We start from the raw sequence: 22885 nt of genomic DNA on the forward strand, positions 1-22885 counted from the left end.
GAAGGGCCGCCAAGGTCAACACCATGAAGAACCTATCACACTGCTTCGCATGATTTTCTGTTGTCTCCTGATATGGCAGTAAATTATTATACTCCTGTTGTAAAGCTTCAATCCGACCCAAGAAATCATGTGTACTCATATCAGCAGTTGAACGGAAATTAAGCATATTAGATATTAGGGAATATAGCCTTTGGATATCATTAGTATATAGTGACTTAGCTTTATTCCAAACATCATAACAAGTTTCATAAGACTTGTAAATGAGATAGAGTTTAGGGTCAATGGATTGCCACAACATGTTGCACAATAACGCATCTGCCTTTTCCCAATTTAATTTCTTCGATTCTTTAATTTCCCCAACCTTTTTTGTTAGATGGTCAGACATCCCCTGACCTTTGAACCAGAGTTTCACAGATGCGGCCCACGAAGTGTAGTTTTCACTCCCAACCAACTTGTCCATAGTAATGGTGGGATAAGAGGTAAAAGATGAAGCTATAGAGGTTACCAACAAAAATAACACACTGTTTACTGTTTATGGCCGGTGGTCATCGACGGCGGCGGCGGTGGTCGGAGAACGGCGGTCGGCGATAGGGAAACGGACAACACTGCCGGAAGCGTCTCGTCGAGACGTGTCCAACAGTGGTGACGGTGCCTCGATTGGAGATCGGAGGAGGGTGATCTGGCCGGAAAACAGTGGCGGATCTCGGCGCGTGCGGTGGCAGACAGCGACCGAACTTTGGGCTCAGGCTCGCGACGAGGCTCCGGTGAGGCCTGTGGTCTTGGTTTGGGAGAAGAACCACCAGGCAGATGTCGGAAAGCAAAAAACAGTCGCGGCGGCAATGAACTCCGGCGGCGGCGGCAGCAGCGGGAAAGAAAGGAGAAATATTATTTAGGGTTTAGGCTCTGATACCATGTGAACGTGTGAAGGGTTTCATCTATTTCTCATCCAAGTGCGATACAGAATACAATAATTTATACAGAACAAGCTATAACCCAATAGGCCCACTGTAACGGGCTTAGGGTTTCAATAGATATCAAATAGGCATTAAAAATATCATATAAGCCTCAATTCAAACCCAAACAAAACATTCACACATTATATTATATAAACTAAAAGCACATAAATATCAAAGCAACAAATAATAAAAATGTAAATAAGATTAAAACAAGAACACTTATCTTCAAAATAGAGTAGATCGTGAATCATTGTAGGATTTAAGCTAATAAATACAAGAATCTAAACTTTAAGAGTAAATTCCAAGTCTAAAAGATGCGCTGAAAAATATAAAATATTTTGCATACAATTGTGCATTATCTAGTTCTTAAAGATTGACAATCTCAGGTATATTCCCTCATGAGAAGCATACAAGTTTCCTCTTTTTTTTTTTTTTTTTTGTGTTTAGAAGTACTTGGATGTATGATTGAGAAAATACTTTGTGTTTGGTTCGCACATGAGAATCGGAATCGTAATCAGTATCAAATAATTGGTAATGGTACTGGGTTTTAGTGAAAGTATTTTGCATGTTTGATAGTAGGGTGGAATGAGAATGATTATCAATAATACTGTTTGGTTATGTACGATCCTATAATGGGAATAAATATTTTAAAAATACAAGAGCACAAAATCAAGACAATTGATTCTAATATAAAGACATCCAAAACACCAATATGAACAAAAAAAAAATAAAAACAAAAATCTAAAAGCACTCATCAAAGGGGATGAGAAGGAATAAGGGAATGAAAAAGGATGAGAAGGAATAAGGGAATGAAAGGGGATGATACTCTTATTTTATTTGGGTATGAGTTTTTCAATTAAGGGGGTATTTGAAACCCATTTTAGTATTTTAAAAACCTATCAACCAAACAATACCAATCACTTTGATACCCATTCCTTAGAGCTAAACCTATCAACCAAAAACACTCTTAGGGGGCGTTTGGTTCAGGTTATATAACATAACCAAGGGAATGTGACATTCCAAAGCTCACATTCCGGTGTTTGGTTCATATTATCTTAGGGAATCTAACATTCCCAAGGAATGTCACATTCCCTCCACATAGGATTTTGAAGGGAATGTGATTCCCTTCAAAATCTTATGTAATGTAAGATAACCAAGGTTATGTTAGTTTATTATATATATATATATATATATATATATATATATATATATATATATATATATATTATGTTATGTTAGCATATAAAATAATTTTGTTTCTCAAGTTCAAGATTTTAGTTATTATTTTAAAATCATGTAATTATATATGATACAGTTATCTTATTTATTTATTTTAATTTTTAAATTTATTAAAATATATGAAAATATGTTAAGGATATTATAGTGTGTATAAAAGATAACTCTAAACCAAACATGATTATATCACATACACAAATTTAAACCAAACACAGGAATTTAACATTCCCAGTAATCTAACATTCCCAGCAATCTAACATTCCCTAAGGTAATTTGACATTCCGTGAACCAAACGACCCCTTATATTGATACCAAACACACCCTTATATTGATTCCTGCAGATCACTACTTTCTCTTTGATCTCCCGGGCCAGGTGGAGCTATTTTACCTTCATGTAATGATGTAAATGCCAAAGGAGTGATCATGAAACTCATTGGTCTTGTTTGGTAAATGATTGTAAGCTGATTAGGTTAATTAGAGGGTATAACTAGTTGATAACATTAGTTGATTGTAGAAAGGTACGTGTTTGGTAAATTAGCTGTTTGGTATCTTTTTTTTTTTTTTCTCAAAAAGTTAATTAAAAAAGTTACTTTAAGTAGCTTTTTGAATTTTAACATTTTGGAGTACAAAAAAACTAATTAACCAAACATTTATACTAATTTTTAAACTAAGTCAAATAACTAATAGTGACCAAATAAGCCAAAATTAGAAAGAGGGCCTATGAAATTAAATGTGTATAGTCCGGCGTTTCAAATGATATTTCCTTTGTTTCGTCTTTCAACTTTAACTTGGATTCATTGTAAATACTAGTATTTGTGTATAAAATTTAAGTATTTTTATTGTTGATAAAATTCAAACATTAATCATTAAAATTAATTATGAAATGTTACTTTTTTTTTATAATACTAAATTGGTTGTTATATTAAAACATCACAACATACTATTAGCATATATTATAAAGCATTGTGTTATTAGATATCACATGATATTTTAAAATTTTACATTTAAATAAATAAATAAATAAATAAATAAATATATATATATATATATATATATATATATATATATATATATATATATATATATATATATATATATATATATATACATACATAATTTAAAATTAATAAATTAAACTATATACAGTAAATAAATAATTTTTTATTTTTTTCTCAAGACATTTAAAACTCATTGTGATTAATAATTCAGCCATCCACAATTAATCTAGCAATTAAGGTTATACCATGGAATGATGCCATTTCATTTAGGCAGGAAAATGACATGGCAAAAACATTTTACTATTATATAGAGTAAGATAAGATGTGAGACGAAACTACTCAATTTCTTGAGTGATCTACATATAGGCAACTACAACCGTTTTAATTGGCCAGTCTAATCATGAAATTTCAAATTCAAACTCTAAACGAGAACCGCTTATTAATTTTCTTGATTTGAGATGGTCAAGTATGAGTAACCTATGTTAGTTTACTTGTGATTCTTTACTAGATAGGGTCAAAGAAGGTTTCACCTAACACTTTCAAGTTACAACAGAAAGCTTTGGAGTAAATCAAAGTTGTTTCCACTTGAGTCAATGTCAGTGATTTTGATAATGAAAAGGTATTTATTTAAGAATATCTATAACAAAGTATTATATATCACTTGTTTTGTATGAATAACTGTTTCATGCTATTATATATACCTAAATGTCCATAAATATACAAGAAAAATTACACATTCTTGATTCTTCTATGCAATACAAATGAATCTGCCGCAATACACTGGATATCAGCAATCGTGTGAAGTTAAGAACGACAAGGGGCTGTTTGGATTCTCTTTCTCAAAACAAATGTGCACCAAAAAACATCAGGTAATTTATCATACGATGACAAATGCGGGTTTCAACTTCGAGCAGGTTAATAATTACTAACGATCTACCAACGTACCAGTAGTAGATCCTCATCGGTGCCAAACGATTTACGAGCCTCTTCTAGACACCTTGAAGTAACCCTTTCGTGTTTCCTGGAAATGATTCATCATTTATTCAAAGCAAAGCACCCATGTAACTCGAGATTGGTAAGACCAAAATCCTATCATACTGAAGAAGACAACTACATATTTATGTTTTCCATTTTTGTGTTTACCCTTTATCCCAGTTTAAACTTTAAAAGCTATAAAAGCTTGAGGAGCGCAAAAGATGAGAATTAAACGAACCTTGAACTTGCTGGATCTCGAATCTCAAATGTATCCGTGTCTGCATCGTAGCCACAAATGACAACATAGTGACCTGCAAGCAATATCAATGCAAATCAGAAAGATATCGCCTTTGTTGAGGAAAATGTTTTGAAATAACATATTACACGCGATTTTATGTTTAAGCAAATGAAGAGCTGAAAATTGGGGACCGCCAAAAATTCTCACCAGTATACCCAGGCCTGTCGCTACAAAAGCTCAAAACACAAAGGTCCTCCAGCCAAGAATGACTGCACGAAGGCCATATAAGTAAACAAAGTGAATCACGAATTCAAACCGAAAATTTTTCTTCATTTTATGAAATAATACAAGCGGGAGGAAACGGTAATTTTTTGTAGGAAGAGAGAGAAAATACTTTAACTTGTATTGGTCAACTAAAGCAATTGCAATATAGTTTCCCGACAAGATTAATACAGACATCTCTTCTTTGCTAATTGACCTGCACTGTATAGCAGATATACCCGTCAGATGATTATGCTTTTATGTATCTATACACACGCGTGCATGAGCATTATTAAAGCAGTTAACTTTCCTATTTTACAGGTTTCGTACGCTAAATCGTAGAATACAGCTAGATTATCTTACTGATGACACGTCTTACAACTGAGGTGCTACCCAATTGCTGATGAGTACTTCATTCCAATAAAATAAAAAAATTAAAAAAAAATTTAAAAATAAATAAATAAATAAATAAAAGAGTTGAATGATGCAAGAATAGCATGTCCTTAAGATAAATAGCTTGCCTCAATATCAATGCCAGCTTCCCGTGCCTTTTGAAAAAGCGTATTCACACGGACCAGATCACTAGGTAATTGTTCCTGCAAATTGGATTTAATTTGTGGTTTAGTACTAGAAGAATAATGCAGCAGTTTACCCGACAAATAGAGTATAAATAGGAGGCAATTTTATCGGTTCATCAGTTGCATCTAAATCACTTTAACAACAGCTTGTTGTGAAACCAAATGATTTGAATTTTGAAGTTTAGCTAAACTATTATGTTTTCACTTCAAGGCTGGTAGCACTACATGCTTGTTGCATACTCAAAGCTCCCACTTCGTATAAAAACAAACCATCATGCTCCTAGGGCAAGAAGATGCGTGATTATATGCTTCATATACAAAATCATCCATCACGGATGTACTCACATCGTATGCAACCAGTTTTCTTAACAGTAAAAAATAAAATAAAGCACAGTTCAACGAGTAGAATGGCACAATGTTGGAAAGCGAGAACAGGGTTCCAACTAAAAAGCCTGTAGTAACTAAAAGAAGACTAAATTTGGATACGGAGAACATATAAAGTTAGCTAGCCTTCTTCCTCGCCACCTTGGCTCAAATATCTGATGTAGCATAGTATTTCTAAATAAACTATCAAAAATATAGAGTTGCTCAAAATGATTCATAATTCTGAAAGGATTCTTGAAACATAAGAAACAAAGGGTTCAGTTTTAAAAGTTTTTGCAGGCATAAACGATAACATGAAGACCATTGCAACTACTAGTAATGAAAATAAAAATAATTTTTACAAATTGAGAAGATACTCTCTCAAAATTTGAGAAATGCTGGTTTGGCAAGGGATTTTTACAAGATGTAATCTGTAATGACACTATAGTTCAAAGCTGACCAATCTGCAGCATTTAGAAAATATAGCGGCACTCACAAAACCCGTTATGGAGGGGAGAATTACCTTGTAAAACGTCTCCACACTAAACTTGGGGTTTGCTCCTAGTGTGACTGTAAAGTAGTAAAAATCAACAGAATATTTCTGCAACAAATATGCGAGATCAACTGTCCAAATGCTGCAACCAAAAAAAGGCATCAACAAATCATGCAGAAAGATTCTTTATATCTATCAAAATTACAATTATTAAGCTCCAAATAAAGGCAGAAGGGGTTCCCCATAATGACAAAAAGAATGCTAAGTATCATTCGATAGTCGAAGCTTATAACCTTCTCGTGCAACATAGCTCTTCTAGTTCCGCAATATTACAATCACTGAAGCCCAGAGTTCTCAAAACCATCGCAACACAGGCAAGACCGCAATCCCATGTATGTAGTTGGTTGATGTGCGGAACCTAGAGCCAGAACACAAGCCACAAGTGTAATTACGACATTTACAAACATAACTATGTCTCCAACATTTGAACCAGCAAATCTGCTAAAGCAGAAGCAACAATTAATGAAATGTGAATGAACAATTTGACTCACCTCAACAGAAAATGATCGGGAGACAACCATACTGTTGTAAACATTTCCATTTGGTGACTGAATAAAAGGGAAGGAACTGATAAAACTCAAATTGCTCACATCCGGTCCATGAACATTTTCCTCTTGCGGTCCCAAAAACTTGTTGAAGAGAACATATAAAGGCCACATCAGTGACCAAACGATTCAATGAAGCACTTTATAAGATTCGATGCAGTTGTTAAGGTGCTAAATTTCAGAATGCATAATGGATCTCAGAAATTGACATATTTCCTTCCTTGTCAAAGTGTTTGAGAGATTGTCATGCCTTCAACAAGGTTTGAATATAAAGGAATCAACCAGTAAAATGAATAGAAAAACGACACAGTGGAAATCAAGCAGTATTTGGATTTCGGGGAACTGGTTAAATGTCTGCAATCAGAAGAAGCATGTGATAGAAATTAGTTAAAACAATTACCATGATATTTTCTGATTTAAAATATTCAGCAAGATAAGAACAAGACTCCACATAAACCGACCATATGATGCTTGCTAATTATGTGATCACGCTCCAATTAAATTGTTAACATTCGTTGATAAATCAGTTGACAGTTATCTTAGTATGTGACCATACTGTCAATATCTAACATAATTTGCCAAAAAACAAACTATGGATTGTATCTTAGTATGTGACCATAATGTCAACATCTAACATAATTTGCCAAAAACCGAACTATGGATTGTCTCTAGTCCGTAAACACACAATGCACTAGCGAGTATAACTACATATCATTTGATAAATCCTAAAAAAAACTACCCATGGGAAGTTCATATACTTCAATTGGGTTTCCCAACATTTCCACGCCACACAATCATCTCCCATTTCCCCCCAAGTTTAGATAAATGAGATATATTCAACAATACTTGAGATAGTTCTTCTCTATTCTTACATTCCCAATGATATTGTAATCATATATGTTTGGGAAAAAAAAAATTAACCATTGGATTAAACCAGCTCTTTAGAGAAATAGCTTCATTTAAAAGGGAAACATCAATTATCAGTCAAATGAAGTTTAAGCAACTCACTCATAAATCAACTTTTAACAACCTACATGCTCATATTTGGAGGAAAATTTTATTTGAAGTGTTTGAACTTAAATAATCAGTAGATTATAGCTTCACAATAATAAACCAAGATAAAAAATTAAATAAACCCACAATTACTTGGGTGATCCTCCCAAAAACAGTAAGTTTCAATCCATTTTCACCAAATGTAGCTTCTCACCAAAGTGGAACACAAAGTCAGAATTTGCAAAAAGACTGAAAAATAAAGATCACATCACAGCTCAAATTCATGCACAATCAGTAACATCACAAAATTCAAAATAAAACGTAGAAATTAGAACATATCAATAAAAAATAATAAATATAGTAGATGTAATACAATGTTGTAAAAACAACCATTTAACACTTGAGGGATTTAAATTTTGATTGCCCTGTAAATATAAATTATTAAAGTAAAAGTATGTCATTCTAATGCACAATTGTCAATATATCTGGTTTTTTTTGGAAAGACATTCAATTTTTTTTTTTAAATGGCATAAGAAATTAGTTTCATCATTTGCATAACACTTGATAAGAAAGAGTTGTTAGTCTACACAAATAGTGTAATAAATATAAAATGACATGTTATGGATGCTTTGACAAGAAAACCAGTAGTTATATTGTTTCAAACACATGCAAAGATTGTATGCATGATTTTACAATCATAATATCATGGATATGTAATAATATCAGTTTGAACACATTGTGCTTATCTAGGCACAAAGGCTTTAGCATCTTTCACCTAATTACAAAATTGCCAATTACTATGGAAAAACATAAATAAAATTTACCACTCTAAAAAGTAAAAATATTGATAAAAATTACCTTAACTAAATCCAACAACCTAGCAGCAGCAAGACATCATCTTTGTAGAGTTGATTTAGATGACTATTACTCCGCAATTAACAGAACAAGTCTTCAATAAGCAGGCCCAATGGAAAGGTCAAAAACTATAGCTATAATAATGATACCAATAAATTTCTAGGGAAATCTGCAAACCATTGACTGCAAACTGCCTCTATCTCAGATATGAACTTGTATGGCTGTATCAAAGTAAAGCTGGATTCGTCAACTCCTCACAACAGAACCAGACTAAGAACATTCCGCAATGAAAATTATTAAATAATTTTTTTTTAAACACAATACCTTTCCCAGGTAGAAGCCAAGGTAAAATCATCAAAATGTTCAAACTACAAAATAATGGGTAAAATCATAATAACGACCATGAAGTAGTGTATTTTGCTTTCTCTTCAGGGATCAGGAGCTTCCAAGAATGAAGGATCTCAAGGGTGCGGCTGGTGGGGGAGAAGGGTGCTAGAAGAAGACCAGAAATGATGGATTTGGTGCGGCTGAGAGAGATAGGATGTGGAGGAGCGGAAGGTAGAGATCAAGGCTTCAGAAGAATGAAGAATGGGTGTTTAGGGTTTCACATGGGTGGGTTGTAGCCTGTAGGCTTGTAGCTGGGGGATCAGCTGTGGATCATACTATCAATAATGTACTTTTATATTAAAAATAAAAATATATATTGTATTCAAAAAAAATTACATTATTTGAGTCAGTTAATTTTATCAAAAAATTTTTGTGTTTAGTGGAAATTCAAAATTTATTTTAAGACTATTGTTTTTGTCATTTTACACTCCAGATTATTTTTTTTTTGGACATTTTTAGTCATTTTTATAATTTTATAATTATTTTTATTTTTAATAAGGACATTTTTGTCTATTCATATTTTCTTTTGTTATTTTTCCGATTTCAACTAGTTTAATTGGTTTAAGACTTTACTAATTAAAAATTGATTGAAAAATATAGTTACTACAAATCATAGGTTACCTAAAATTCTAAACCAATTAAACTGGTTGAAATTGTAAAAATAACAAAAAAAAATATGAAAAGATAAAAATGCCCTTACTAAAAATTAAAAAAATCACGAGAAGGACTAAAAGTGTCCAAAAACAATAGTCTGGAGTGTAAAATGGTAAAAACAATAATTTGGGACTAAATTTGGAATTGCTACCAAAGACAAAGGACCTTCGGTAAAATTAACTCTTATTTGAGTATTGAAAGTAGGGATGGCAATGTGCCCCGTCCCCATCGGGGATCCCCGCTCCCGTAGGGGATGGAGACGGGGATGGGGGAAAATTTCGGGGATCGGGGACGGGGACAGGAAATTTTTGAAATTTCCCTGCGGGGACGGGGAGTATAGTCCCCGTCTCCACCCCCGCCCCCGCCTCATTGCCATCCCTAATTGAAAGTTATTATTTTGTATAATGTATATTAAGTACACAAATAATATACTTTTAGTATATTAAAAAGGATTAATATTTGATGCATCCCCGATGTATATATATATATATATATATATATATATATATATATATATATATATATATATATATATATATATATATATATATATATATATATAGGGTTGCATTCACATGCAAACCCCCTTAAAATACAAACGTGTGGAAAACATCTAGCCATAGGATGTGATAAGATGAATGGATTAGATGGAGTCTTAATTCTGACACACGGATTGTTAATTACTTAAATGAAGGGCAATAATGTGAATGCAGCCACAATGTAAATAAGGAACGAATTCTATTTTGTATATTAATTCTATAATTAAGGAAGTTGAATACTGACAGGATTTGAATAATGAATTCTATTTTGTATATTAATGCTATAATTAAGGAATTGAAGTTGAATACAGAAAGGAGTTGAATTTTACCCATCGTTGGTAGTTAATTTGTTGAGTTATGCACACAGTTTATCAACATTGTGCACACGTTTTTTATTACTAAGCCTATAAGCTAATACTAAAGTACTCAATATTGTGAAATTTATTTAGTTTTTACCATGGTTGAAATGTATTTAGTAGTGCACCCATACTATTTAACGCCAATGTACACCCACGTATTTAAAAAGTTAGCGCATACGATAATATTGAACTAGTCTGTTTTTAATTTTATCCATGGTTGGCATTTATTTAGTTGAGCTATGCACACTGTTTGACGCCAATGTGCACACCCGTTTGTAATTACTAAGCCTATAAGCTAATAGTGAACTACTCACGCTAGTGAAATTTATTTAGTTTTTACCGATGGATGAAATTTATTTAGTTGTGTGCGCACATAATTAAAGCCAATGAGCACTCATGTATTTAAAAACTAAGCGTATAGGACAATATTGAGCTAGTCGCTTTTGCGAAATTTATCTAATTTTTATCCATGCACCCAGTTAACACAACTGTGCACACATGTGTTTATAAACTAAGCCTACAAGTTAATCGTCCAATAGTCACTTATGTAAAATTGATTTAGTTAATGTCCATGGTTGAAATTTATTTAGCTAACTACGCACACATTTTAACACCAATGTGCACGCATGTATATATTTACTAACCCTACAGGCTAATAGTGACATAGGCACTTCTTTGAATTTTATAGTGTTGTGCGTGCACCCAGATTTCCGCATCTGAGCACACACGTATCCATTTACAAAAAGTACAAGCTAATACTCAACTAGCCACGTCCGTGAGATTTATCGAGTTATTATCCACAAATGAAATTAACTAAGTTGTGTCGGCTAGTGCACATGGTAGTATATATGTGTGTATTCGGTCATACCAGTTTAAGCAACTAGCTTTTACTTCAACTTTCCACGTAACAGTTTAAGCGACTAGCTTTTACTTCAACTTTCCACGTACAAATGTCTAATTTTGACTACTCCATATCAATATGAAAAACAATTAGCTAGTTTAATATCATACTCTCAGATATAAATAAGACAAAACACCATGGATTTGTGCATTGATGTGGTCTGTAACATTATGATAAATGAACATTTACTGATTCTATTGTTAGCAAGGCAAAGGGTTGGAGTGTAGTTATTGTGCGATGTGCTACGTTTACGTCGTCCTAGAATTCATAACGAGGCTAGTCTAACCTTAGGAATTTCGATTTAGGAAGAAGTAGTGAAGACCACCTTGTGATTTAACTAGGCCTAGGATGAATGTGTTCATCTACTGTAGAAATCGTATGCACCCACACTCAACGCATTCGTACCAGATCACAATACAAAATACGTAAGCACACAGTTTCAATCGTATGTGCACACGGGATCTGAACAGTATAAACCACGATAGAGGATAACGAGAATATAAATATTAAATGCCAGTACTATCCCACGACATGTAATCAAAAACCAGTCAGGAAAAAATATGAGGAATAACTAGTCTATACAACTGCAAGTAAGATAATGCAAAAAGACCCTAGCGGCAACCACAAGTTTACATCGTAGGAAAAGGAGCAGAGATACACTGGTACGCCCGACATAGGTTCTGTGATTTGTGCTCATTGAACTTGGACACCGCCAGTTCCTTCGTATACTGTAGCCTAAGCTTGTGCAGCATACTAGAGTCCCCCTTCACAAGGCTGCAATCCCACTTTGAATACTAAAAAAAAACACCACAAACAAATCAATACTGCGCTAAACACAATTAAATACCTGTGCACAGTACAAACAACATGTTTGCAAGGAAATAGGACTACACAAAGCTTCGTAGAGTGCACACATTCGCACAAATAAATGCACAGATCTAACTAAGACAAAAATTCACAACATAAGACCAAAGAACTTGTAAATTAAAACATACAATCAAAACTTAATTAGAACTCGGAAACAAGAACATGAAAACAAATCTGGATAGACTATAGAGTGCACACATTTGCACAAACAAATTCACAAATATAAATGAGACAAAAACTCACGACATCAGACCAAAGAACTTGAAAAACATACAATCAATACTAAATAAGAACTCGGAAACTATAACAGTACTGAACACATATTTTAATGGGAAAACAAATCTAAATAGAACCTGTTTCAAGCTAGCAATCATAGTAACCTAAATCATCATCGTAAATGAAATAGCCATACCTGGCAATTAAATTTACATGCTTAGCTTCAACAGTCAAAGTGGTCAACCTAAGTTTATAAGTAATTATAGAACTAGACTAGAAAAAGGAAATGAAGAAAAATCAATTTAAGCAAATGCAGTTGATAAGCAAATGTTTCTATCACAACTAACAATCTAAATGAAGAAAAATCAAGAAATTAAAAAACATACTGGATTTTGATTCTTCTTCATCTTCATATATAATGATTCATTGATATGTTCTTTTCTACCATTATCTTCCTATTCTTTATTTTATTTTCTTTCTACTTAAACGAACACATTTTCATAACAGCAAACAATTTTATACATTAACACCACTAAACATATTATAACTTTACAGGAATGGATGCATAGCACTACATTATCTTTTTCACTAGAGCAACTAATTTATCTTAAAATGAAAATAAATTTTATTAAAGCAAATGGAACTTTAAAGACAAAAAAAAAAAAAAAAAAAAAAAAAAAAAAAAAAAACACAGACACCAGACACTGGAAAAAAAAAAAAAAAAAAAGACCATAGACACCATTCTCACACCTAATACATGCATAATAATCAACCACAGAAAGCAATTAAACAGACAAATACATACAAAAAAAAATCCCAAAATCAGAAACCCTAGCCCCAATATCGCCCATAAATCAAGCGAAACCCACCGTCACCACAAAAAAAAACACACACCATGCGTAGAATGAAGGAATCCCCCGACAAAACAAGACAAACACGACGAACAAACAGAAAACCAAAAAAGTAAAATAAAAATATGGCGACAATACGCACCTCGGCTGGCACCTCGGACCGGTGGTCCCCGCGGTCCCCACCTTCCACCATTGCAACGTGGAAGTGAAACGCAAGAGATGAAACCGAGATGGACGCGAAGCCTGGAGACGTAAATCACGCTCGGGCCGAGAACTAGAAGCGAAGAGACAGAATAGAGAGCTGTTGCGCTTGGAAGAGGAATAGCTAGACTAATTTGACTAGGTCTCAAAGATAACCAAAATACCACAAATAACCCCCTACCAAAAAAAAAAAAAAAACACTTAACGTAAAAACCCCCGCACGCGCGAAATAATCAGCCACAATCTGGACCATCCAATCCCACCATCCAACGGTCCCAAATTGTCCACAGGTTTGTATTTTAACAAGTGTTTTTACCTTAATGTAATTCTATATATATATATATATATATATATATATATATATATATATATATATATATATATATATATATATACACATATCAGCGGTGAAGAAGAAGAAATCACATCATTAAAAAATAAAGTCAATATTGACCGGATTCTTTTTTACAAAATATTTAAAACTTATATTTTATTATAAAACTCTTTTATTTTTAATGAACAAAATATATTTACTTTCCTAAACATATTTATTACTTAATTATTATATATCTAATTTTCTAAACATTTTTAATTATTAAATACAATATTAATTGTTCTTAGATACATGTTTCCAAACAATTTATATATATTAATCACACCAGTTGTTAAATTGTCTCCAAACATAAATAAAATACCGTACGTGTGATTAATCAAGAAAAACTGTTAAAAAAATTATTAGATAAATCTATGTCCATTTGTATTGCATAAAAAAATCCTGAATTTTTAGACATCAGTTGATGGTTCTTATCAAGAAAAATGTATATATTCTTTACCTAAGCACTACATTTTAAAAAGGTGGACAACATATGCTAAAAAGAGAGAAATTACAAACACATCAAATGAAGAAGAGATGAATGGTTACAATATGTGTTCAACAATATTTTTTAATAATAGGAATAAGGATCAAATAGGCCACTGAACTGCACACCAAAGTGCAATTAGACCATCAAACTCAAAAATAATGCAATTGGGTCCCTGAACTACACAAAATCATGCAATTAGGTCCAAAATGACTTGTTTACTTGAGATGCAGGTTACCAATTTTAAAAATAATTTATAAATATATTTTAAAATAAAATAATTAATTAAAATTATATAATTTAAAAAAAAAAAAAAACTAAAACTGCCGGAGACGAATCGTCTCCGGCAGTCTTTCGTCTCCATGGCCGGAGACGAAAGCTTCGTCTCCGGCCATGGAGACGAAGAGCTTCGTCTCTATGGCCAGGAGACGAAGCTTCGTCTCCCTGGCCATGGAGACGAAGGCTTCGTTTCCATGGCCGGAGACGAAGCTTTCGTCTCCGGCCACTTCGTCTCCATGGCCGGAGACGAAGAGCTTCGTCTCCGGCCATGAAGACGAAGCCTGCCGGAGACGATAAGTCTCCTATCGTCTCCGGCAGTTCTAGTTTTTTTTTTTTTTTTTTTTTAATTTAATTAATTATTTTATTTAAAATTATATTAAAAATTTATTTTTAAAATTGGTAACCGCCACATCATCACAATTTCAGGTCAACAGGTTATTTTAGACCTAATTGTATGATTTTGTGTAGTTTAGAGACCCAATTGCATTATTTTTGAGTTCGATGGCCTAATTGCACTTTGGTGTGCAGTTCAGTGGCCTATTTGACCCTTATTCCTTAATAATATCATGGTTTACTCATTAGAACTTTCTGAAAAGGCTTCAAGTTCAAAGAAGCATTATAACACCAGATAGAAGGCTTGCAATGTTTATTCAAAAAAGTTAGATGCATTGAAAATTGATGATGAGTTTATGACATGACTAGTAGCACTAGTTGTTTGACAAGCATGATAAGTCATCAAGATGACGATGATAATAATGTAGCAATGCGTGATCCTCCTCGTGTGACTACTAAAGGTCGTCCTCGGTCTATCAGAATGAAAGGAGCTTTAGAGCTTAAACTTGCAAAAAGAAATGGCATACCAAACGTACTTATACATTGAAAATTAAAACAAAAATATGGTATGTAATATGAACATATAGTTCCATTTAAATTTTTTTATTTTTAAATATTATTTAATGTTCATAATAATAATTCTCATTAATCTCTTATTGTAGAATTTAATTGTAGATGGACAACAATTGTCAATTGGGACAAATAAAAAGAAATGATTTTGACAATAACAATGAAGACATAAGAAATGTGGTTCGTTTTATGTTTCATCGTCCTAGTTTGCAAATTTGATTTTTTTACATTATTGAATATTGTTGTGTGGAGTATTACATTCTAACTTTTTAAATAAGTTTTAAGATATATTTTGACTATTACATAATATTTGATAAAGTGTTGATTTTTACATTGTCTGATTATGTCATTATCATATAATAATTATACTAATTTAATGTTAATTAAGAGATTTAAATAAAATAAATGTTTGGTCGTACATGTGATTAATATATATAAATTGTGTGGGAACAATTAATAATGTATATCTAACAATTAAAAATGTTTAAGAAATTAGATATATAATAATTAAGTAATAAATATATTTAGGAAAGTAAATATATTTTGTTAATTAGAACTAAAAGAAATTTTTAATAAAATAAAAATTTTAAATATTTTGCAAAAAATTTTTAATTAATATTGACTTTGTTTTTAATGATATGACATCTTCTCTTTCATTACCGGTGTATAACATCATACGCAAATTATGCCATGGAATCGTGTTCACCGAGAATGGTGAACACAAGACAAAACGACGTCGTTTTTAGGCCAAAAAAAAAAAAATTTCGCGGATGTGGAGTTAACGGCGCGTGTTTGATCAAATTATGAATTTTCTGTTATGAGATTATGAATTTTATGAAAATTCATAATCTCATAACAGAAAATTCATAATCGCATAACAGAAAATTCATAATCTCACAACTGAAAATTCATAATCTCATAATAGAAAATTCATAATCTTATAACAGAAAATTCATAATCTCATGGTTCCAAAGTGAATGTGTAGGCATGGTTCCAAAGTGAATGTGCAGGCATGGATTCATAATTTATTAATGTCCGTGATTTCGGACGGGAATATGTAGGCATGGTTCCAAAGTGAATGTGCAGGCATGAATTCATAATTTATGAATGTCCGAAATTATGAATGTAATGAAAATTCATAATCTCATAACAGAAAATTCATAATCGTATAACAGAAAATTCATAATCTCATAACTGAAAATTCATAATCTCATAACAGAAAATTCATAATCTCATAACAGAAAATTCATAATCTCATGGTTCCAAAGTGAATGTGTAGGCATGGTTCCAAAGTGAATGTGCAGCCATGGATTCATAATTTATGAATGTCCGTGATTTCGGACGGGAATGTGTAGGCACGGTTCCAAAGTGAATGTGCAGGCATGAATTCATAATTTATGAATGTCCGAAATCTTTGTTCACTTCAAATTAAAGTGAAACCGCAAAATGTAAAAATAAAGAAGAAAAGTCACGCAATTAATTAAAAAAAAAAAAAAATAACGGTGTACTAACACCGTTAGAACCGTGTTCACCATGAATGGTGAACACGGTTCCATGGCATAACGTCTGAACATCATACGTGTATCAAATATTAATCATTCTAAAAAAAATTAAATTGGACCCGCCCAATAATGATGTTGAATGCCTGGGAAGAATAATTTAATTACATTTTCTTAAATAATTGAAAAAAACTATTTAACCCTCAAGCTAAGTAATTGAAATCAAATCTAATAATAGTGTGAAAGTGTGGAAGATTAAATCAAATACATGTTGCTGCTCCTTTGCGCAATTGCACCACCTCAACAGGTGTCATCCTCTTCTCCAGAAATTTTGAACACAATTCATAAAGAGGAAGAGCATAAGACGAGCCGTTACATACTTGCATAGGGTTTCCCATGGCCTTTCTAACGTTACAGATGTGACAGGTGAAATTTGATTTGGATTTTGGTGAAACTCTGGTAGTTCTCCATACATATATGCATACCCAGACCTCCCCGCACCAAGGAAGATTTTTAAGTCAAACTTACATTATGGAAGGAACTACTGTGATTTATTTCTGCTTCTCAATAGATAAAATTTACCCGGTTTGGTAAATGGCTGTTAGCTAATAGCCGTTAGTTGATTGAGTTAATTAGAGAGTATAACTTGTTGACAACATTAGCTGATTGTAGAAATGTATTTGGTAAATTAGCTGTTAGCAGTGTTGCAAAAATCGGGCCTATGCGACGATTAATCGGCGCCTAGGCGCTAGGCGAACGATTAATCGGCGCCTAGGCGCTAGGCGGTCGGCCACCTAGGCGCCCGCCTAAGTGCCGATTAATCGCTCTAGGCGGTCCCCAGGCGCCTAGAGGGCGCCTAGCGATTTTTTCAACCTTGGCTGTTAGTTGATAGCTGTTTGGTATAATTTCTTTTCTCAAAAAGCTAATTGAAAAAGTTGCTTTGAGTAGCTTTTTGAATTTTAGCATTTTGAAGTATAAAAATCTAATTAACCAAACACTTATATTGATTTTTAAACTAAGTCAAATAACTAATAGCGGTCAAAATTGGCCTATAAACTAACTATTTTACCAAACATGGTGAATATGTCCATAAACACTATCAGTGTTCACATTTGAAAATAGTAGCATATTTGTATAATTTAAAAAATAAGTAAAAAGGTGAAGTTTCCATCCATCTCCATACAGATCACTTCTTGATTAGCATGGTATAACTTAACAAAGTATAGGGAGAAGAAATAAAGATTGAAATTGTATAAAGCAAATAGGAGAGTGGTTACCAATCTCATCAGATTGAAGAAATTTTGTCTCCGTATAATTGTCTGATCGCGAAGTTGCTGACAAGTAATGTAAGCGTCCAGAGTAACTGGAGACCCAACTAGATGGGGGAAATGAATAACAAAGATCAGAAAAACATAAAGGAAATTCATACCTTCTTCAATTCACAAGTCAGGTAACCAAAGGAACATGAGTTTCTACATTATACAATAAAATTACCCCATCCACACTATTCAATGAAGCTTCATTAGATGCCTTAGACCTAGCAGAATCGGGAAGAAGTGCAAGAATAACAAAAGACGAACCATCTATAGCACACGATACAGCTGCATACATGATTACAATAGTTATTCAAATAACCATATATATTTTTTCAAACGGTATATAATTAGAGAACATATGGAGAAATGCAAGAAAAAGAAATAGATCTGTTAGTGTTTTATTTCTTTAAGAAAAATCCCAACATATAATTGACAATATTATTATGGCAAATTAAGATAGGGTTTAGCTTGGTGTCTGACCGTCTCGAAAGAAGACTGATTGATCAATTAAGTCAACAGACGCACCTCTAGATCAAGCCACCAAAGGACTGATAAAGGAAAGTTTCTAAAAGCTGGCACGCGGTTATGAGATGATTATTTTGGAAAGAATATCAGTGAATCATCTTGTGAGGTATGGACCGAATCTCAAGATCTTCTTCTTCACAAAAAGTCCTACCTTTTACAACCAGAGATATATTTGGAGAATGTCCAAATCAAGAAGTATATATATACATATACTATGACACCCCGTGTAACGACCCCTAACCCTAACTAAATATTTAATCACTTACCCTAAAAAGAGAATTAAAAACCCATTAATCAACTAAGAAAGGTCCATCATAGTCCATGGGCCCACATCCCTATAACCAACCCCTTAGTCCTATAAGGAATAGAATTAGCAAGCCCATAGTATTTAGACTCCAATTAGGACTCTTGGAAATATATATATATATATATATATATATATATATATATATATATATATATATATATATATATATATATATATATATATATATATATATATATATATATATATATATATATATATATATATATATATATATATATATATAAAATCGCACTCAGGTGCGAATGCTTCGTCCAGGCGCGAAATAGGAATGAATTCTGTTCGTCCACGTGTCCAGATCTAATGGATGAGAAACACTGATTTTTTAAAAAAATGCGGTGGTATTTTCGTAAATAATTGAACATCGAAGTGCAAGTAAAATGTATTACAAGTGCATGTAAAATGTATTATAGGTGCAAGTAAAATTTACACTGAGCATCAATACTTAGTTGCACATATAGTTCTAAGTAGTTGCACCTATAGTTCTAAGTAGTTGCACCTATAGTTCTAAGTAGTTGCACACATAGTTATAAGTAGTTGCACCTAGGTGTATGAATGTTTGCGAGTGGTTTTCAGGGGTATTACTACCCGCTGAACTCAGATCAATGAATGTTAACAAGGCAAAATTACATGCACTTATAGGTGAAAGTAGGTGCACCTATAGTTATAAATAGGTGCACCTATAGTTATAAATAGTTGCACAGATAGTTATAAGCACACCCAGGTGCATGAATGTTTGCTGAAAGTGAATGCTAACAAGGCAAAATTACATGCACTTATAGGTGAAAGTAGGTGCACCTATAGTTATAAGTAGTTGCACCTATAGTTATAAATAATTGCACATATAGTTATAAGCACACCCAGGTGTATGAATGTTTGCGGAAAGTGAATGCTAACAAGGCAAAATTACATGCACTTATAGGTGAAAGTAGGTGCACTTGTAAGTGATTTTACTTGCACTTCGATGTTCAATTATTTACAAAAATGCCACCGCGTTTTTTTTTAAAAGTTATTAGATCTGGACACGTGTCGCGCGCTGATTCATTCGCATTTCCCTCCTGAGCACTTATTCGCACCTGAGTGCATCCATATATATATATATATATATATATATATATATATATATATATATATATATATATATATATATATATATATATATATATATATAGGGTCATAGGAGGCACCTAGATCTTACACCACAATAATCTCTCACTACACAAGAAGTTCCAAGAATCCCCTTAGGAGAAATCAAGAAAGAAGAAAGCTTAAAGAATGACCCTTCATAGCCAAGGAAATTAATTAAGGCTAAGAGGTAACACATGTCTCAACAAAACCTATTTTCTTCGCTATAATCTCCTTCCTTGGCCTCCCTCTATATTCTCCTGTCTTGATGAATTCTTCTAGGATATTTGTGTTATGTTCTTGATGATTGATAAGATGATTTATATGCTTTCTTGATAATCTTGATGATCTTGGTGATTGAAAAGAAGTTCTTAATTTTGATGTGATGATTCTTGACGAATCTTGATGTTCTTGATGTTAAAGATAAAATATGTTCTTGATGATTTGGGTGGGATTAGAGCCCTAGGTTGGATTGGGAATTTGTATTGTGATGTTCTTGATTTATATTTGGGTGGGAATTCGCATGTTCGGGTGTTGTTTATATTTAGAAGTCGTAATAGGATAAGTCCTATGTGATTCTCGCTTTTGATCCGTTAATTGCTTACGTGGTGTCGTTATTTGCGTTTAAAAGTGTCTAAGCATGGTTTCGGGTTCCACAAAGGTTCCCGGGACGAATATATGAGAAAAGAGTCAGTGGGGGGTAGGGGAACCCGCCACCTACCCGCTGCCCAAAAGGACACTGCCCCGTAGCGGGCAGCCACCTGCCCGCCGGCAACCCGCTGCCCGGAACAGTGCCCTCCGGCGGGCAGCCGGCGGGTGACCCCCACCCACCGGCTACCCGCTGGTCCATACCCCACCCCGGGTCTTTGGCTTCCCGTTTGATGTTCCCCGCTCCCCATGGTGTCTCAACGGACCCCGTTTGTCGTACTTGAGTCTAGTTTGATGTTTCGGGTACCATTCGTAGGTTAGATAAGTCTTAGGAATTGCATCCTAGTTGAATTGGTAACCCGTTGACCTAGGTGGAAGTTGTATGAACCCTTAGGACTATTCTTAATATGTGAATGATCACACATAAGTTTATTTATGTCTTTCCCCTCCCGATGTGCTATTACGTGCTGCTATGTGTTATGTGTTGCATGATCCCCCATTTTGGTTATAGGCCAAATGGGTGATTCCCGGACTAAGGTTCGAAAGTCGGCTGAAGGCCGAATGGATTGTTCCCGGACTAAGGTTCGGAAGTCGGTTGAAGACCGAATGGATTGTTCCCGGACTAAAGGTTCGGAAGTGGCTGAAGGCCAAATGGATTGTTCCTGAGCTAAGGCTCAGAAGTGGCTAAGGCCAAATTGATTCACTTCTTGGACTACAGGTCCAATTATGGGCCTCGGTGCTATGACCCACCGGACCTGAACGCGCCAGGACGGTGTGTAGGGCCAATAAGCCGAGGAAGGCTGTAGTCCACCGACCTGAGTAATCAGGCGGTGTGTAGGGCTACGGCTGGCTGCGATCCACCGAATGATGGGACAGCGGTGTGTAGGGCCATAGTCTTCGAGGATCTTCGCCCACCGACTGAGTATAGCTCAGCGTTAAGCCGGGCTTGATCCGCTATGGTCCACCGACTGTGCGCATCGACAGTGTGTAGGTTCGTAAGTCCCCCTTGTAAAGGGGATCGCGGTCCACCGACTGTGTGCGTCAGCGGTGTGTCGGATCGTGGTCCGACGTTGAGTTCGTCAGCGGTTCTCAAAGGGTTGGTTGCGATTAACTCCCCTCATACCACGGTACTGAGGTAGGGTGCTGCGGGGCCGTGTTAATGCTATAAGCATTAACCCTCATGTTCGGGGCATGCGATTGGTCCCGTAGCGCCATCAACGATTATGTGATATGAATGGTGATTGAATGATGATGTGTTTTGGAATTGGAAAGTGATCTGTGACCTTAGATGAATATTCCTTATGATGTTATCTCTACTTAACTGTTTATTATTGTTTGATGTGCTCATCCCTATTTGCTGAGTCTATTCCTGGTTTTAAAGCTAGAGTCTCTTAAGTATATATCTTCCTGCTTCAAAATGATTTTCGTATATCTATATATATCTATCTATAATGTATTTCAACGCGTTGGAGTGGGTTACCAGCATCTCTCGCTGAACAGATATATTTGGCTTTCAGGCACAGATGAGTAGACACTGGAGCGCGCTAGAGATTTGAAGCGTAGAGTAGATAGTTTCCCTTCCGGCCTGCGTGCCATGCTTATGTATTGACGTTATGGAGGATTTCAGTTAGTTAGCCTGTGCACCTGAGTTCTCTAGCTCAGGCGTGGCATAGCACCCCATACTCTTATGTTATATTTTTGGGATTTAATGAGAATTTACCTTTATTATATAAGCCTTAAAAGTTGAAATATTTCGGGGTGTTACATATACGTTCAAAAGTTAGGGTTGCATTGATTGAAGCTGCAACACTCTATACTAAACAGAATACACATCTCTGGTTGTTGTGCCTCTTCTCAAGATAATAAGTTCATGGTGATT

General features: G+C 34.1%; 1 protein-coding gene across 5 annotated transcripts; it reads right to left on the reverse strand.

Moving 5' to 3' along the window:
• Positions 1-3775: 3775 nt before the first annotated feature.
• Positions 3776-9177, reverse strand: LOC109169025 (protein GUCD1-like). Of its 5 annotated transcripts, XM_019317923.1 has the most exons (11): positions 8876-9176; positions 8555-8772; positions 7844-7945; positions 6650-7057; positions 6392-6516; positions 6129-6240; positions 5186-5260; positions 4798-4886; positions 4611-4672; positions 4404-4476; positions 3776-4211 (listed from the first exon to the last, which is right to left on the reverse strand). In XM_019317923.1, exons 4-11 carry the CDS (start codon positions 6815-6817, stop codon positions 4124-4126), a joined length of 792 nt encoding a protein of 263 aa, XP_019173468.1. In that variant the 5' UTR covers positions 6818-7057; positions 7844-7945; positions 8555-8772; positions 8876-9176; the 3' UTR covers positions 3776-4123. The 5 variants fall into 5 exon arrangements, with proteins under 5 accessions (XP_019173468.1, XP_019173469.1, XP_019173470.1 ...); XM_019317924.1 differs by lacking the exon at positions 7844-7945 and having other exon boundaries at positions 4804-4886; positions 8876-9177; XM_019317925.1 differs by lacking the exon at positions 7844-7945 and having other exon boundaries at positions 6650-6787.
• Positions 9178-22885: the final 13708 nt, after the last annotated feature.

The sequence above is a fragment of the Ipomoea nil genome, unplaced genomic scaffold (genome assembly GCF_001879475.1).
Source record: "Ipomoea nil cultivar Tokyo-kokei standard unplaced genomic scaffold, Asagao_1.1 scaffold3238, whole genome shotgun sequence".
Classification (NCBI taxonomy): domain Eukaryota; kingdom Viridiplantae; phylum Streptophyta; class Magnoliopsida; order Solanales; family Convolvulaceae; genus Ipomoea; species Ipomoea nil.

Bases quoted from the DNA above. Each gene is read 5' to 3' on its own strand.
- LOC109169025 (XM_019317921.1), bottom strand. From the start codon at position 6,817: ATGTGGCCTTTATATGTTCTCTTCAACAAGTTTTTGGGACCGCAAGAG. The intron at 6,241-6,391 runs GTTATAAGCTTC...TTTTGGTTGCAG, and splicing joins GAGCTATGTTGCACGAGAAG to CATTTGGACAGTTGATCTCG. The intron at 4,477-4,610 runs GTGAGAATTTTT...TATTGCTTGCAG, and splicing joins CGACAGGCCTGGGTATACTG to GTCACTATGTTGTCATTTGT.